General features: G+C 34.9%; 2 protein-coding genes across 2 annotated transcripts; one reads left to right on the forward strand and one right to left on the reverse strand.

Annotated features, from left to right (window-relative positions):
• The first annotated feature begins 383 nt into the window (after nucleotides 1-383).
• Nucleotides 384-11,997, forward strand: LOC149726945 (cullin-5-like). Its single transcript, XM_089889423.1, has 16 exons — nucleotides 384-538; nucleotides 812-907; nucleotides 1,775-1,888; nucleotides 2,401-2,574; nucleotides 2,934-3,075; nucleotides 3,749-3,894; nucleotides 4,227-4,389; nucleotides 5,309-5,439; nucleotides 6,037-6,209; nucleotides 6,921-7,053; nucleotides 7,825-7,959; nucleotides 8,280-8,564; nucleotides 9,356-9,517; nucleotides 10,048-10,166; nucleotides 10,457-10,580; nucleotides 10,855-11,997. Exons 1-16 carry the CDS (start codon nucleotides 524-526, stop codon nucleotides 11,047-11,049), a joined length of 2,307 nt encoding a protein of 768 aa, XP_089745549.1. The 5' UTR covers nucleotides 384-523; the 3' UTR covers nucleotides 11,050-11,997.
• Nucleotides 11,857-18,650, reverse strand: LOC149726946 (uncharacterized). The gene is made up of 5 exons (XM_089889469.1): nucleotides 17,956-18,650; nucleotides 13,371-13,477; nucleotides 12,492-12,571; nucleotides 12,307-12,439; nucleotides 11,857-12,250 (listed from the first exon to the last, which is right to left on the reverse strand). The coding sequence occupies exons 1-5, from the start codon at nucleotides 18,168-18,170 to the stop codon at nucleotides 12,096-12,098; spliced, it is 690 nt and encodes a 229-aa protein (XP_089745595.1). The 5' UTR covers nucleotides 18,171-18,650; the 3' UTR covers nucleotides 11,857-12,095.
• Nucleotides 18,651-19,050: the final 400 nt, after the last annotated feature.

A 19,050-nucleotide genomic window follows, 5' to 3' on the forward strand; every position in this document is an offset into this window, starting at 1 on the left:
CTACAAGTTAAGTACGATGTAACTGCCAGATGTAAGAAATGTATAGGACTTCTGTGTTTTAATTTCCGATGTTGTTTTTAAATGAATGTAACTAGCATTATCCTCGCGTGGCCGCTAAACGACAATAGTTATAAGTTATAACACGGGTGTCCTATTTCATTCACTTCGTGCCAGCTTACGAGTTATCATGAACTTTGTGGATAGTTTTTTTTATGTATGGCTGATAATTTGGACAACCGATTAGTGACATTTGTTATTTTATCTATTTCCGACAATACAAGTTACCAATAAATATATTGTTATCTGTAGCACACTGAACTAATGTTCATAGTTAGGAGAAAAATAGGGGGCTAAAGAAGTTAACTTATTCACTCTCTCGCATTACCGATAAAAGTGCTAGAAAAAAAGGTAAGGAAGAGAGAGAAAGTAGCGAAAAAAGAAAAACAATTTTTCTTCTCACCTTGACGTCACTTTTTTTGGATTTGTGTTGACGTCATATGAGTTTGTTTGCATCGAATACAACATGTCGATGCTCGTGGTATGTATTTTGAGCATTAGCTTATTTTAATCAAATCACGCCGTTCCTAACTTATAAAACATAATAAATTTCGACTTATTTTACTAGGAGAAAGGGGTTTACTATGTATAATTGTCATTTTAATAGTGAGTTTTATAATTTCACGTTTTAATGCTTGTAATTAGAATAGGCTTGACTTTAAAAAGGTCAAAAATGTTTGAATTGGTTTCTTAAATTTGTCAAGCTGTATTAGTACTTTTGTTTTTTTAACTATATTTTGTATTTGTTGTACAGGGAAATCAACAAACTTTTGATGAAAAATGGCCGACTATGCAACCTATTATACTCAAATTGCTGAGTCAGCAATCAGTGACTCGACAGGAATGGCAGGTTGGTTGAAATGTGTTTTTATCAAAAAAAGAATTCCAAATCATTATAGTAAAATTGAAATGTATACGAGGTCAAATGTCGATAAGCAAATAAGTGCCATAACTCATAAGAGCAGTTTTACAACATAAGTAAAATATGCCTGTCAGTAACAGTATATGTGATTCCTAATTTTGAACCATGTTATTTATTCTAATAAATAATATCGAGCTTGTATGTTACAGTGCGATTCATGTCATACTTTACAATTCAGTGGCTTATATATTTCAAACCAAGCTTTAACACCATTGCAAAATTGTTCCAATAAAAGTGCTAACAGATGCATAATGTGCAGCTGTGTTGTAATCACACTCATATTCATCAAACATAGATAGGGATACTTATTGAATAATGTAATGAATGTGAATGCCATATATTTATGTTTTATATGTTGGAATAATATAGTCACACTCACAAGTATAGTCACATTGATTAATGTGGGTAATGCAATATACTCTATCTCTGCTTATTTGTATAGACGTTTATCTTAATGGTAAAAGCTGGTTTACACTTAAAACTGGTGTGATAAAACCTGTTATGTCACCTCTGCTATACCTATGCCTCTTTTAAAAATGAATTGGTATATAGTAGGGTGGGGGAAGGCAGACACCTTCAGCACATTATATTAAAATATCCTTTTTAAACAAATAACAACGGTCTATGGGAGTTGTGAGGATATAGTTTTATACCTCTTTGAGTGATCTTGGTTTACTACCAGATAGGACGAGAAAATAGAAAAAGGTGACCTATCTTCTCCCACCCTACTGTAGCATTCAAAAGATACCCAATGTTTTGTCTATGCTACCATCTACTGAGATCCCATTTTTACAGGATTTATTTTGGGACGTTCATTCAGTTTGTTTGTGGGACAACCAAGTTGGACCTGAAAAAGTTCACACTGCGCTTAAAACGAATATTTCAAACTTTATCAAAGAAGCACAGCAGGTGATTTCACTACAAGTAAACAGTTAATATTAATTTTGCAAAGTTGATGAAGCATGAAAAATGCAGGGAGTCTGTGGTACTGCTTTTCAAAGATACATAACTATTAATTTTGCCAATTTTAAAATTAATACTAAATGAAAAATTGTAATAATCTTAAAAAAATGATAATTTAATACATTCAAGCATTTAAAACACTTTTGTTTGGGTTAAATTTTAAAAATGTTTTTATACATATTATACATCTTTTTGTATTTATATAAATATATAATATATATAAACTTAGAAATATATATATTGTCCTTTTTTTTATTAAAATTTAAAAAATACTTAAAAGGGTTAGTACTTTTGAGAGGCAGTGAGAGTTAAATGCACATTTCTATGAATTAAATCTAACTTATTGGTTGTAATGTTTACTGATTAGTGATTACTGCAGTGCAGCAAATTTCAGGGTAGTCCTGCCCACCCTGCCACCCCAGGTTTGGCGCCTATGATTCAATTTCCATTTTTCTCAGAGAATAAAAACTCACCATGATGGTAATGCATTGCTGCGTGCTTATATTGTGGAGTGGCGAAAGTTCTTTGACCAATGCGTATACTTGCCTGAACCTTTTACTCAACTTGAGAAGTCACTCAGTGGAACACCGTCGAAAAAGAAGAAACAAGAACAAAACACTATTGTCAGAAAGGTGACCATTTGCATAGGAATACTGACGTTAGTTGTTAGTTCAATTTTTAGCATAATCTTGGGTGACACAGCTAAAATGCAATTCCACCAATAGTCTTTAAACATTGGGAATCTAATTGTTTTGATTAATGTCTAATTGATTTGATTAAGAAATGCAAAATACTTTGGATAGGCTTGTTTGTATAGACACCTAGCTGCAAAGTATAAGCTCTTTAAGCTACAAAACTGGTGTGCTGGAACATGTAATGAAATAACAGTCCAAAATTATCTATTTTCTTATGAAGGGATTTTGTATTTTTGTTATTATATCATGTTTGTAAGTAAATAAACTAAACAAAAATTGAATGTTTTGTCCACTAGCTGATGCTAGACAGCTGGAACAAGAATATTTTCAAGGACATCTATGAGCAACTGAAAGATCGGACAATGGAGTTAATCAAGCATGAAAGGGAAGGAGGGGAACTTGATGCACAACTTGTGATTGGAGTTCGGCAATCTTTTGGTGAGTATTCCTGTTTGATGGTAATATAATTGTGGGCGATTGACAACTTTATTAAAAACATGTGATACTTGATGAAAAATATTTTGTCACTCGACAGAGAGCATGAGGTGTATGTGTACACAATGTGTGCCTGGTGTATAAGAAGACATCCATGTTATAACTTGACAGTGAGCATGAGGTGTATAAATAAATACATCATGTGTGTTTTTCAGTGTTTGTTGTATAAGAAAACACCCATGTAACCATGTTTTAACTTGACATTAAGCATGAGTTGTATGAATAGTGAATACACCATGTGTGCCTGGTGTATATGAAGACAGTAAGACACCCATATTCTAACTCGTAGTCAGCATGAGGTGTATGATTAAAGATTAGCTATAAAACATAGTCAATTTTGTAAAAATATAAAGTATATATAGTAGGATGGGACACCTTTTCATTCTATTTTCCTGTACATTTTGGTAGTAAACAAAGAACATTTAAAGAATTATAAAACCTTGTCCTCGCAACTTTCGTAGACCATTGTAATTTGTTTAAAACACGACCAGGATATTTATATACTTTGTGCTTAAGGTGTCCCATCTTTCCCCACCCCACTATATATATATTTATTGAAAGACACTTAGTCATAGCTTGACATGAGCATAAGGTCAATACCTTTGTTATATCACAGTAAACCTTTGTTCCAACCCGGACGACCCTCTTGAAATTTATCGGGAACATTTTGAGAACGCTTACATTGCTTCAACTGAAGAGCATTATAAGTCGGAGGCCGAGACTTACTTGGCTGAACATGGTGTGCGGAAGTATATGAAATATGTAAGCCATTTTTTAAATTTTTATTAAACAAACCCAAATGCTGTAAAAAGTGTTATGTTAGCTTGCTAGGGTAATTGTATAGTTTGTGTTATAAAGTTTAAATTCAAAATACTTTAATTAAATTATAATATGTGTTTTTGTGTGTACGAGTTGTTAAACCCGTGTTATATAACGACTGTAGTTTTCTGGTCAGGCGAGTATAAAGTAAGTTACATTTATTCATTCATTCATTTAGGCCAGATTTGGCCCATTACCCCAACACCCGAGTTTTAAAAGATAAGAAAAAGTCAAATGAACCTGCTGTAATGTAACAATCTTTCTTAAATTCTTAGGCATACCAGAAACTTCTGGAAGAATCACAAAGAGGAACTCGGTACCTCGAATCTTCGTCACAAACTCGATTAAACGCTCGTTGTGTTAAAGTCCTAGCCACTCAATTCAGTGAAGCTATTCTTGCTGAGTGTAAACTTATGATACGCGAAAATGAAATGGACCGTGAGTATATTTTGATACTGAATGTAATTTTTTACATATTTTTGATATCGTAGCGTAGGGTGGGGAAAGATGGGACACCTTTTCGTTCTTTCTCGTCTCATTTGATAGTAAACAAAGAACATTCAAAGAATTATTAAATCGTATACTCACGACTTTTATACACCGTTGTTAATTGTTTAAAACACGATCAGGATATTTGGATATTATGTGCTAAAGGTGTCCATTCTTCTCCCACAGTACTATACTAGTTTGTTCTATTCTATATGTGTGAAGTCCTATAGTGGGTACATCATGGAATTCACATTGTATATGATTTTATAGTGTTTCTTTTGTAAATTGTAATTATTTTTACAAATATTTATTAAATAGGTGGGTTGTGTAACATTAAGTTTTTAACGGGGCATACGTTTCGTTTTTTTTAAACTTTAGTGATACCTTTAGTTGGTATGCCCCTTTAAGTTAGGGACACACGGGATCATCTCTGCCCCTTTAAGTAGGGACACACGGGATCATCTTAAAATGTCATGAATAAGGTCTTATGATAGGAAGCATTTTTATTATGTATACCAGCACAATGGATAGCCAGTCTGCCTAGTGCTTATAACCAAGAAGTAATGGATTCAAGGCTCGTCGCTGCTACCATTGTGGTCGTATGTGTCCTTCGGCATGACACTTAATTGCTTTAATCCAGTTGTCACTACTCACTAATAGGTTTTTTAAATTGTCAGCCAAACAGATAAAGTCAACCATCCCCTAAGTTACATATGTAGTAACTTGTAAGCGGGCACAAAATGTGTAAAACAGAACATCCATGTTATAACGACTGTCGTTTACCCCTGCATAAGAGGATAAAGCAAGTCACATTCATTCATCGATTTATTCATGTAAACCATGAACCAGACATATTATTTCATTACAGGTCTCTACCTCATGTTCAACTTAATGAACCGAGTACCGAATGGAATCGATCCAATGTTAGAATGCTTGCAAGAATACATTGTTCAACAAGGGCTTGCTGATATGAAGGAATGTTGCGATATTATTACTACGGTGGGTATCTTGTTATCATGTTTAATACAGTATATACACTATATATATATATACATTGTCTGGTGTATAAGATGACACCCATGTTATAACTTAATGGTGAGCATGAGGTGTATGAATACACCATGTGTGTCTGGTGTATAAGAAGACACCCATGTTATAACTCGACAGTGAGCATGAGGTGTATGAATACACCATGTGTGTCTGTTGTACAAGAAGACACCCATGTTATGACTCAACAGTGAGCAAGAGGTGTAGGAATACACCATGTGTGTCTGGTGTATGAGAAGATACCCGTGTTATAATAACTCAACAGTGAGCATGAGGTGTATGAATACACCCTGTGTGTCTGGTGTATAAGAAGACACCCATGTTATAACTCAACAGTAAGCAAGAGGTCATGAGGTGTATGAATACACCATGTGTGTGTGTATGGTATATAGGAAGACACTCATGTTATGACTCGACAGTGAGCATGAGGTGTATGAATACATCATGTGTGTCTGGTGTACAAGAAGACACCCATGTTATAAATCGACAGTGAGCATGAGAGCATTGATACAACATCAGAGGATAAACTTGACATCCTCTCTCTTCCAGGACTCTGAGAAATACATTGATCTTCTTCTTTCTCTCTTCAATCGTTTCTCGGACTTGGTGAAGAAGTCGTTCGATGATGACCCCAGGTTTTTAACGGCAAGGGACAAAGCGTTTGAATGTGTGGTGAATGATTATTCAGTTTTTAACGTGGAGTTGCAAACACGATCTAAACAGTAAGTCAAGTTATCCAAGTATTAATCCAGGATTTTTGATAAACTTAACATATATTTAAACAGAATATATCTGTTATTTTACTTTTTTTTTTTTAATTTTAATAAAATTTCAAAAAATGTTATTATTTTTTAAACGGTGTTTCATTCCTCTATAAATATAAATATTGTAAACACACACATTTTCCAAAAGCCAAACAGAATTCTATACCTAGTAAGACAGAGGAAGATGGGACACTTTTAGCACATAATATCCAAATATTTCAATTGGTTTTAAACAGTTAACAACGGTCCATGGGAGTCGTGGGCTATTGGTTTTATAATTTTTTTAATTTTTTACCACCAAATGGGACAAGAAAATAGAATGAAAAGGTTTACTATTCCCTTAATTTAAACACATAGGTTTTCAAATAGCAAAACAGAAATTATATACAGTTAGTATAAAATACATATTTCTCCCAACGTATCATTTTTTTCGAAAATCTTTTTAACAGTGACCAGTGTATTATTCCTCTATAAATATTATCACCGCACAAGTTTTCCAATAGCTAAACAGAACTGTATATACTAATATACCATTTTAAACTAATTTCCCATAATTCCTTTAATTTCTATAGAAATTCAATAAAACTTCTACTTGATTTAATAGAACTCTATATACTATTATTATGCATAAATTTTCAATACCGAGTCATTTCCTTTCGTTTTTCATAGAAATCCAATAAAGCTTCCACCTGAATCCCGATGTCCGGAACTTCTTGCAAACTTCTGTGACATGCTGTTGAGAAAAACTCCTCTGAGTAAAAAACTCTCATCAGAAGAAGTTGACGCGAAACTTAAAGACGTGGTAAGTCTTACTGTTGTTGTTTTTGACACGTAAGTGGCTGATATAGCAGGGTGGGGGAAGATGGGACACCTTTAGCATATATTATCCAAATATCCTGATCTTTTTTTCAACAATTAACAACAGTCTATGGAGTCTTGAGGATTTTTTTAAAGTTCTTTGAATTTTCTTTGTTTAATAACAAATGAGACAAGAAAATGAAAGAAAAGGCGTTCCATCTTCCTGTACCCCACTATAGATCCTTTTTCGTCAAACAGTTGATTTTGTTCTTGGGCTTAATTTTTTCACATTATTTAATCTCTTTTGACGGAAAAATGCATTATATCTTCAGCTATGATATCTTGCATTTTTATTATCATTATTCTTATTTTCTTGTTGTTGTTTGTTTATTATAACTTGTTATTTTGTTTTTGTATCTACGTGATTGTTAAATCTACCTAATTTATTTGTTTTTTTTTGTGTTATTTTTGTTCCACTTGTTGTATTAAAGTTTTGTCCACATTTTCTGTTGTTGGTATTGTTACTGTAATTATAATTCCTATGTCTGTAATTGTTTTAGGTACAATTTGTAGTAATATATAACAATTTTCCTATATTTTTTAGATTGTATTTTTTTGCTTTGAAAGTTTTAGGCAGTTGTTTTATTATATTTTTCTTTTGTTTTGGGCGTTTTGAGCAATTTTTTATTGTATTTTTCTTTTGTTTTGGAAGTTTTAAGCATTTTCTTTACCTTAAATGTGTATTGTTTTTGCAATCCTGTTGTTGTTGTTTCAGTTGTTGGTGTTAAAGTATGTTTCCAACAAAGATGTTTTCATGAGATATCATAAAGCTCATCTTACAAGGAGGCTCATCCTCGGTACATCTGCTGATAGTGAAAAAGAGGAAAATATGGTGGAGGGGTTACGTGAGGTCAGTCAGGGTTATACAGGGTCATATATTCTATGTGGTGGGGGGTACTACAGGGCACACTATGGGGACCTGAGATTTAGACAAGAGTTGGCCCTTTATCCTGACCCATGCATTGCGCCACGGCCAATTTTGTTTTCTCCAACAGTTCAATTTGCGGTTTTAAAACTAATTTTTTTCAAAAGCTGTTTCGTTTTTGAAACTTTAATGGTACCTTTAGATCATACTTGAGCATATCTATCAATACATAAATTTTAATTTTTCGTTGGTGTGCCCCCTTATCATTATATTTAAAAAAAAACAAATTGTTTATCTTCTTCCAGGTTGGAATGCCTGCGGATTTTGTGAACAAACTCGCACGGATGTTCCAGGATATCAAAGTAAGCGAGGACCTCAACACGCAGTTCAAGGAGGCACGGGAGGATAGAATCTCGGAGCTCGCAAACATCAAGATCCTCAATGCGGGAGCTTGGTCTCGGAGGTCGGATCGGATCCCTGTCTCCCTCCCTGCGATCCTGGAGGACCTTATTCCGGATGTTGAGGAGTTTTATAAGAGCAAGCACCATGGGAGGATGCTTAACTGGAATCATCTGATGTCCAATGGAGTTGTAGGTTATATGTGATATACTGGGGTGGCATACCTTTTTTTAAAGTGTATTGTGTAGGGCATGACATGTTAATATTTAGTAGGGTTGAAGAAGATGGGACACATTTTTATTCTATTTTCTTGTCCTTTTTATTAGTAAACAAAGAACTTTTAAAGAAATATGAAACCGTCTCCTCATGACTCCCATAGACAGTTGTTAGTTGTTTAAAACAAGATCAGAATTTTTTTGATATTATGTGATAAAAGTGTCCCGTCTTTCCCCACCCCATATAGTACTGTAGGATAAGATGGGATACCGTTGGCACATAAATCCCATATTTTATGATAAGGTTTTAAACAATTAACAACGCTTTATGAGGGTTGTGGCCCTGTGGGGGTGTGGTTAAATAATTCTGTAATTATGCTTTGTTTACTACCAAATAGAGCGAAAAATAAGAATAAAACATGTCTCATCTTACCCCACGCTGCCATAATTTTTTTTTTAAATATCCAGTTGCCATTTTTAATACAGCTGTATTGGAAGTGTTAAGCGTGTTTAAATGGCGTTATTAAGTAAAACATATATTAGGGTGGGAGAAGATCAAACACATTTAGCACATAATCTTATCCTGATGGTGTTTTAAACAACGGCCCAAGGGAGTCGTAAAGATACGGTTTTTTGATGATTTTTCTTTTTTACTACCAAATTGGGTAAGAAAATAGAATAAAAAAGTGTCCCATCTTCCCCCACCCTGGTATATATGAAAAATTAGTTCTTGAATTGAACTAGTAAAGTGATATTTTTTGTTTCAGATGACCTTTAAAACAGAGGTCGGGTCATATGACATTGAGGTCACGACCTTTCAAATGTCAGTGTTGCACATCTGGAATTCTCGGCCAACAGAATCGATTTCATTTGAGAGTTTACGTCTGGCAACACAGTTACCTGACACTGAGTTACGGAAAACTTTGTGGGTAAGTATGAAGTTGTAATTTTTTATAATTTTAAACTGTTTCATGTTTGTATATTAAAAATTTATTTAGCTGCCTACTGTAAAATAAGTAAGCAAAAACTAAAAATCCTTAATTTAGTATCTAAGTTGTCCCAAAATTTATACTTGAATCAATGATTGAATGTAACTTACTTTATCCGTGTGTGGCTGGGAAACGACAGTCGTTATAACACAAGTGTTTTGTTTCTTACACCTCGTGCCAGCTTACAATTACCAAGTATGTTACTGTGTGGGTGATTATTTTTTTTTGTGGCTGATAATTTGGACAACCCATTAGTGACCACTGGCTTGGAGCAATTGCCAATAGGTGTCTTGCCCAAGGACACATATGCCCACAATGGTAACAACGACAAGCCCTGAACCCATTACCTCTGCGTTGGAGGCAGGCGCGCTAACCAACTGTGCTACGGCGCCAGACGAAGACATTGGTGCCTTTAAACGGTTTAAATGTCTTTTTTGTATGTGATTCTAATTCACGTTTTTTTCATACAGTCACTTGTAGCGAATCCAAAGTTGAAACGACAGGTTTTACTTTGTGAACCAAAGCTATCGTCTCCTAAAGAATTCCAGGAGAGCTCCATGCTCGCTGTCAACCATCAGTTTGCTGTTATGTGAGTTTTATTTGTGCGTTCATTGAATTTTTGTTGTATTTTGGTTACACCTCATTTCATATTTTTTAACCCTGCAACTAGAATAGAAATTATTGTAATAAGGACTTTTTCTTTGGGGAAGAAAAATTTTTTTTTTTCTAAATATTGTAATTAGATTAAAACAATGCTCAGTTTGTTTTAATTTACCTAAATAGCAAATCTTTTTATAGGGACATTTGCTTTTGTTTTAATTTCCAAAATTTTGTTACCTCATGAAAAAGAAAAACAATTTTTTAATTTTTTTACTGTAGGAAAGCCGGCAAGCCTCAAAAGCGTGGACGAGTGAATCTGATTGGTCGATTGCAACTTTCAACCGACAAATCACGTGAGGAGGATAATGAGGGGATTACCCAACTTCGGATTCTTAGAACCCAGGTAAGATTTAAAAATAAAACAAAAAATTTTAATCTAATGTTTTTTTATGATACTTAAAGTTTCTTTTTATTTATTATTTGTAACTTCTCAGGACAACTCAGGTAAGAATCTTCAAAATTGAACAGCAAATTTTAATTTTTAGTCCTATCTTTTTCTATAATTCAGATTTTCTATCGTTTTTTTTTCTATTTCTTTAAATATTTTTATATTCTCAAAAATTTTAAACAATTTTAGCGACTTTATTTACCATTTCTAACTCCTTATGACATCACAGGAGGCCATTGTGAAGATCTTAAAGATGAGAAAACGAATCAACAACGCACAACTCCAAACAGAGTTAGTTGAAATCCTCAAAAATCTTTTCCTGCCTCAAAAAAAGCTGATCAAACAACAAATCGAATGGCTTATTGAGAACAAGTACATGAAGCGCGATGATGACGACATAAACACGTTTATCTACATCACATAACTCATTATGACATCACAGTCTTCAAATCATTTACTCAAGTTCAAAAATCTACATGATATCGCGGTCTATCGTGCCTCACTACAATTTTCAAAGTTCTTCACACCCGCTACTGCATATTTTGCTTAAAAGTTCTATCATCCCTTTCCTATAGATGCTACTACAGGAAGAAATAGGTACAAAATTTCCGCTAGGTGGCGGTAACTATTTCAACTTAAAAAAAAATTGGGAAATCGCAAAAAATATCTAATGGGTAGCGATAACTGTTTACTTAAACTTTGGAAAACCTCCAAATTTCACTAAAAAGTGTAAAAAAGTAGTAGGGTGGGGGAAGATAAGACACTCTTTCACTCTATTTTCTTGTCTTGTTTGGTAGTAAACAAAGAACACTCAAAGAATTATAAAACCTTATCCTGATGACTTCCATAGAGAGTTGTTAATTGTTTAAAACACAATCAAAATACTTGAATATTATGTGCTAAAGGTGTCCCATCTCGCCCCACCCTACCATACAAAAAAAATTAATCAAATAATACTTTGTACCTACTTCTGCCCGTAGTGACATTTTTTCCGTATCTCCCTATTAGAAGACAAGGCACAAACTTTTACACCAAAGGGCTAAAAAAAAAGAAAAAAAATTCTAAACTTTTCACGTCGTCACCACTGTTAGGTTGAACTACATTGAATGTGTCTTTTCTGACTAAAAACTGACAAAATGGTGACCTAAAAGTTCAGATTTCTCGCTTGCAGTCTTTTTTTGTGCCTGCTCAGCTTTCTCATGGGGGTTTCCCCGTAATTGATAATCATGGATTTGAAATGCTGGAGATTTATTTTCGTTCTGTAGGTAGAACATTCGAATAATTTATTTGTTTTTTTTGCGCTTTTTTCATTGAAATTTTGACGCGATACATTAGCGCACTGCACTTGCAATAAACACGGATTGTTACGTCACATCCGTTACGTCATCAAGGTCAAAACGTCGCTCGGAAAGGCGGAGTCGCTGCTTCGCTTTTTGTGACGTCACTCTTGCAGAATTGGTGATGACGTCACTATATGTCGTCTACGGCTTCGGCGGAGAAATACGTCATCTTTTCCATGACGTCAGTTAGTTCGGTGAGGGCGTCCGAAAGAAGCGTTTGATCTTGCCCTATTATGACGTCATCGAGTTCTTGCAGGGCGCATTGGTAATCGTCATCTCCAGTCACTGTCAACATACATTGTTACGTCACACAGCAACTTGTGTTGTAACAATCAACTCACATGTCGTGTCATGTGACGTGGTGGAACCGAGGAAGTCTCGCCCAGAAGCTGAAGCCATTGCTTCATCCTGTTCTGAGTAATCGTCCTCGGGAGGAGGTGGCGCAACGAAGATTGGGTTGCCATAGGGATCACTCTGTGACGTAATAATAAGTACTGTGTCGTAATAAACGAATGTGTTACCTTACCTGTATAATAGGGTGGTAGTGTGCTAACATGGACGACACAGCTTGTAAGGTTTTTAAATTTATGTGAAGACCGGATAAACCTGTAATTTAAATGGTTTTAAATACTTTTCAACCAACAATAAAACACAGGTAGGCTAGGGAAAGATGGGGCACCTTTAACACATAATATCCAAATATCCTGATCGTGCTTTAAACGATTAACAACGGTCTGGTGAAGTGGTAGTGTTCTATTTTCCCACCGTACAATATAATTTTGTATGTATAGTACTGTGGGGAAAGATGGGACACCTTTAGCGCCTAATATTCAAATATCCTGATTAAGCTTTAAACAATAAACAACGGTTTATGGAAGTCGTGAGGATATAGTTTTATAATTCTTCGAATGTTCTTGTTCACTACCAAATGGAACGAGAAAATAGAATGAAAAGGTGTCCCATCTTTTCCCACCATACTGTAATAGGCAGTGAAAACGGGTTCATGGCTCACTCTGTGTGTTTGTATATATGGAGTTTACATCTTGCGTACTAACATAAGTAAGCGGAAAATATACAAGTCATTTAGAGAATTTCTGGAGTCATTTTGAAACAGTCTTTTTAACTGAATGCTACCTGGCTCTCTGTCGCTACTATTTTGTGTGCGTATGTGTTATTATGCAAGACACTTAACTTTAATCGCTTGTGGTAACTAACGTGTTATATCTAAACTATCGGGTATACAGAAAATATCACCCACAAAGTTACATACTTGGTAATTTGTAAATAGCTACGAGGTGTATGAAACAGAACACCGTATTTTATATAAATGACATCCATTAGTTCACTGTATACTTTTATATGCTATATTTAACTGAACACGTATAGAAAACTAGCCAAAGCTTACTCGTCGTATCATCATCGCTATCCAACCTAATGCACATCCCGTCTTCGTCATCGTCGTCATCGTAATCATCATCGAAATTTTCATCTCCCGATGATGCGGTGTAATATCTAAAACAAAACTTTCTATAAATAAAGAACAGCATTTAAAGGTGGCTGTACACAGTATCCGGCATGCGAATTCGCCTGCGAAGTCGTATGCAAACCCATTTCCGAGTTCCGCATGCGGCAGCGAAATCCGAATAAACGGACAAAACGGACGAATTCCGGATACTGTGTACATCCTATTTGGTCGAAACCCATAGTTATAGTAGGGTAGGGGAAGATAGAATATCTTTTTACTCTATTTTCGCGTCCCATTCGTTAGTAAACAAAGAACATTCAAAGAACAAATAATTATAAAACGGTATCCTCGCGACTCCAATTGATTGTTGTTGAATGTTTAAAACACGATTAGGATATTTGGATATTATGTGCTAAAGATGCCCTTCTCCCACTTTACCATATATTATTATACGACCCAGTGGCCAGTATACGTTGTCAAAATTGTCAGCCATGCGTTGAAAAAATAAAAGAAATTCCAATCACCTACAAAGTTACATACGTGGTAACTTTACCCAAGCTGTACACAAACTGTATGAAATAAAACACCAGTGTTATAACGACTGTCCTTGCCCCGACACGCGAAGATAAATCAGTTACATTCATTCAATAATTCCAATGTAAAAGTTAAAACGTGCAAACGAGGATATCTTTGAAACGTGTAGCAATGTAATTTGCAATTCTGACTTTAATGGGTTTTTTTACCCTTATGTTTTCGTTCCATACATTACTTAACCAATACTCTGTTGTTAAGGGTCAAACAATAACGCGCATGATTTATCTGCATAACATCATCAACAGGAAACCAGATTTAAATGATGACTATTTATGTAAACGTCAATCAAGGGTATAAAGGGCTGGAAGTGCAATTCAAATTCGCGTTATATTTTGACCAATATTTTTTTAACCGTGTACAATGTTGTATGTATAGTAGGGTGGGTAAGATGGGACACCTTTAGCACATAATATCTAAATATTCTGGTCGTGTTTTAAACAATTACTAACTGTCAATGGAAGTTATGGGCATATAGTTTTATAATTTCTTGAATGTTCTTTGTTTACTACTAAACGGCGGCGAGAAAATAGAGGTAAAGGTGTCCCGTCTTCCCCCACGCTACTGTACATGCTTGGTAAGTTTTACGAGCCACGCTTTTTAACGAAATTTATTTTTTTAGTTTTTTTTGTAGTACTGTGGGTGGAGATGGAACACATTTAGCACATTATATCCAAACATCCGTGTCATGTTTTAATTAAACAATTAACAACGGTCTATGGGGTCGTGAGGATACGGTTTTATATTTTCTTGATTTTTCTTTGTTTACTAATATGACGGGAAAATATAATAAAAAGTGTCTCATCTTCCCCCACTAATTATCTTTCTTTTTTTATAATTTGTTTTCGTTTTCGGCGTTTACTGTTAATTCCCATCGTATCGCTGTTGCAATAGCATAACCTACATACGGTTACTGCAATCGAAGATATAACTGAATTTCTGAGCAAAATTTCAGCCTCTAGATTTTTATACGTTAGTGTACGGCCTACTAGAGATATTTATAATATTATTTTGCTGTTTGGTCGCCTCTATAGCTGCATGTAGCTATACTTGTGTAAATAATTGACCTCAATGCTAAATTCGTATGTTTTTTAATGCGTTTTTCCCATTACTGCTACCTTTTTTAAGCAAAATACATGACGTAACAATTAAAAAATAATGGTGTTGGTGACGTATAATAGGCCTTGTAATTTCAAAATGTGAATTATCAGGCCTTGTCTCTATTAGGCCGTGGTTATTGTAAAATGTTAAGATAACAACAGTAAAGCTATGCTATGTAAAGATTAGCCAAATATGTTGTGTTACACTAACATAGGTCTATTATAGATTTCCCACGCACTCGGGTATATATAAACACTATATAAATACATTTTCCACCCACGAGAATATAATCATGTTTGAAACAACGAAAAGTCATGACTGCCTATTCACACACTATAGCATGGCGGGAAAAATGGGACACTCTTTTATTCCAGTTTTTGCGTCCCATTTATAGTAGTAAACAAAGAAAAGTCAAAGAATTATAGAATCGTATCATCACGACTTCCATAGACTGTTGTTAATTGTTTAAAACGCGATCAGGATATTTGGACATTATGTGCTAAAGGTGTCCCATTTACCCCCACCCTACTATATATATATAAAAGACGTAAATTGACAATTACGTTCTATCAGGTTTCATATAGATTTCTACTTTACAAGGGGGTATGGGCTGCCGTGTTCTTATGCATATTTTACATACGCATATTAAATGGGCATGATGTATACATTACGCACCCCACGTACTGACCGAGTTTAGACGTCAATCCTAGCAAGATGGTTTACGTCAAATGTCTGTCAGCACACCAGCTGTGCCATGAATGGTTATGATTCATATTTCATACACTCCACGCATTAAATTTAACAATAAATATATCGGTTGATAGTGAGCATGCGCAATTTTGTGTGGCGGAAAATAATATTGTAGAGTGGAGAAAGATGGGAGACCTTTAGCATATAATATCCAAATATCCTGATCGTGTTTAAATAATTAACAACGGTCTATAGAAGTCGTGAGGATACGGTTTAATAATTCTTTGAATGATCTCTGTTTACTGCAAAATGGGACGAGAAAATAGAATATAAATATGTTTGATATTCCCCCACTCTATACTACAATTATAAATTAAAGACGCTTTTTGGGGGGGGGGGGGGTGGTGGCATTTATCTTTGTTTATGCTATGCGGGTGAAGTCCTACAGCGAGGCACGGCAGATAATTTAAGCCATACTGCAAAATTTGTGTTATCTCAAAATAAGTTTTACGCTTTTTGGTCGAATTTCGTTATTTTGGTATATTTAAAAATTATGCATATCATAAACTATTTGTGTATATAGTAAACAGTGTATTACATGGTACTGTTAAGGTATACTAGAATTACATGACGTTTTTTTCTTCGACTTTCTAACAAAAGTTGTTTTGCTGATTTTCTTTTTGTACACCTCATGCCCTCTGTCGAGCAGAGTACTGGGGACTTTACTTCAGACGGACATATAGTATATTGACAACTTATGCCCGATCTCGAGTGCATTGTTATTACACTTAAGAGTGTCATCCCATACCCTTATACGACTACTTCACTTATGTGTATGAGAAATATTTTGAATTTTGCGCACATGTGTAGTAGGGTGGGTGAAGACGAAACACTTTTTGCACAAAATCTTCAAATATCCTGACCGTGTTTTAAACAATTAACAACGGTCTACAGAATAAGCCGTGAGAGAACGATTTTTTAATTCTTTGAATGTTCTTTGTTTACTACGAAATGGAACGGGAAAATAGAATGAAATGTGTATACTATCTTCCCCCACTCTACTATATACATCTTGCAAACGTATGGGGAACATACAATTTAAAACAACCTATATATTCTATATTGGTGAGGTTCTGCGGCAAGGACAGAAGATATATGGTTTAGGCCGGAATTGTCATATTACCGCAAATTTGAATATTTGAATTTTATAATTAAAATTCAGTATAAAACGCTACAGCATTATAAACATAATTATATCTAAATATAGATATATATTCTAACTTCATAAGTATGTAGTAGAGATATAATAAGGTCCATGTTTTTATTCTTTTTGATCGTCCCAATTTGTAGTAAACAAAAAAAATTTAAAGAATTATTGAACTGTATACTCACGACTCCCATAGACCGTTGTTAATTGTTTAAAACACGATCAGGATATTATGACATTGCCTTACCCCACAGAAAACGTGGCAACGTTGTGAGCATATCTATTTTATCGCCCAATTTGGTAGAAAACCGGAATATTTGCAAAACTATACAACCGTATGGTCGCGACTTTAAAACAGCGTTATTAATTATTGAAAACACGATTACAAAATATGGGATATTGTTTGCTAATGGTATGTCCATCTTACCCCCTAGTACTGTTAATTCAAGTAGGGTGAGTAACCGTATCTGTACGACTCCCATAGACCATTGTTAATGTTTAAAACTTGATCGGAATATTTGGATATTGTGTGCTAACGGTGTCCCGTCTTACCCCACAGTACTGTTAACTCAAGTAGGGTAAAGTTGGATAGGACATTCAAATAATTATAGAACCGTATTCTCACGACTCTCATAGACCATTGTTAATTGTTTAAAACGCGATTAGAATATTTGGATATTATGTGCAAGTGTCCCAACTTACCCCACAGTACAGTTACTAAATAAATTGTCATATAGTAGGGTGGGGGAAGATAGGACACCTTTAACACCTAATATCCAAATAGCCTGATTGTGTTTTAAACAATTAACAACGGTCTGTGGAAGTCGTGAAGATATGGTTTTAAAATTAATCAAAGGTTCTTTGTTTACTACCAAATGAAAAGAGAAAACTAAATGAAAAGTTGTCCCATCTTCCCCACCCTACTATATCTCATACCTGTCGCTTCTCTCTCCATCACTAGTGTCATATTTCGATGTTTGTGGTGGCGCTAGTGACGTGAAGTCCTGTACCTGTGACCTCATAGTCGGTGACGTCACTGGCCCATCATCGTATGACGTCACAGCTATGTCAGGTGACATTGTCCGGTGTATAGGCGAATGCATTAATCCAGTGGCCATTATAAGTGAACAAACTGTACAGTTATATCTCATATACAGCACAGACTAAAATAACCGCGGGTCTAAATTAAATGGAAATTTATTCAAAACAACTGTTTACGGTGCTACTGCTATTTCTTAATGGTGAAAAGTCTTTTGGCAGCTTAGTAGTTGTTTTCGGGATTACAAACGTCTTTTGAGTTTATGTTCTATTCTTAACCCCACATTTCACGATGGCAATATACGTCATTCGTGCATGTTTTGTGTTACACAACCGTATTTTCGCTATAATCGTTCTATATGGCCTCACTGCATAATACATTCATAACTGAGAGCGTCAGCGCGCGAAATCTGGATAAGACGACTAACATATACAGTTTTGTCTGGCACTCGTATAAGTTGAGTATATACGCACTGACTCATATAGTGTTGTTATAAATATTGCTGCATCTATTTCCACAGTCAGACTGCCGCGTATACACAATCATCTATAACTGTCAGTTTGCTGGAATTATTGCCAGTGCTTCATCACTATGCAACGTATATAGGTGTACTGGTGCATTCGCTATCAAAAGTGAATTGAATAATCGCTAAGCAAAGGAAGGATGCAGCGCATTGACGTCATTTCCGCCGCCTGCTGACGCTCGAAAAAGAATTATGTAAACATAAAGCATTAAAAGGTACAAGGAGGAGTTACGCACCTCATACGGCTACGGTATATATACATCGGTTGTATTAAACATACCATATATATGCTGAAGCACGCCATGCGCATATACATGACTTCACATCATGCCAAAGTTAATGCAAGTTTTTCGTGTTTGGGTAACGTGTAAAGCATTAACGACAGACGGAACTTTGGTACAATAAAATTTATGTTATTACCAAAAGAATACAAATTACAAAAAAATGTTTTAGCAGAAAAAAAAGTATA

This window comes from Ciona robusta, chromosome 12, assembly GCF_009617815.1.
Source record: "Ciona robusta chromosome 12, ASM961781v2".
Taxonomy (NCBI): Eukaryota; Metazoa; Chordata; class Ascidiacea; order Phlebobranchia; family Cionidae; genus Ciona; species Ciona robusta.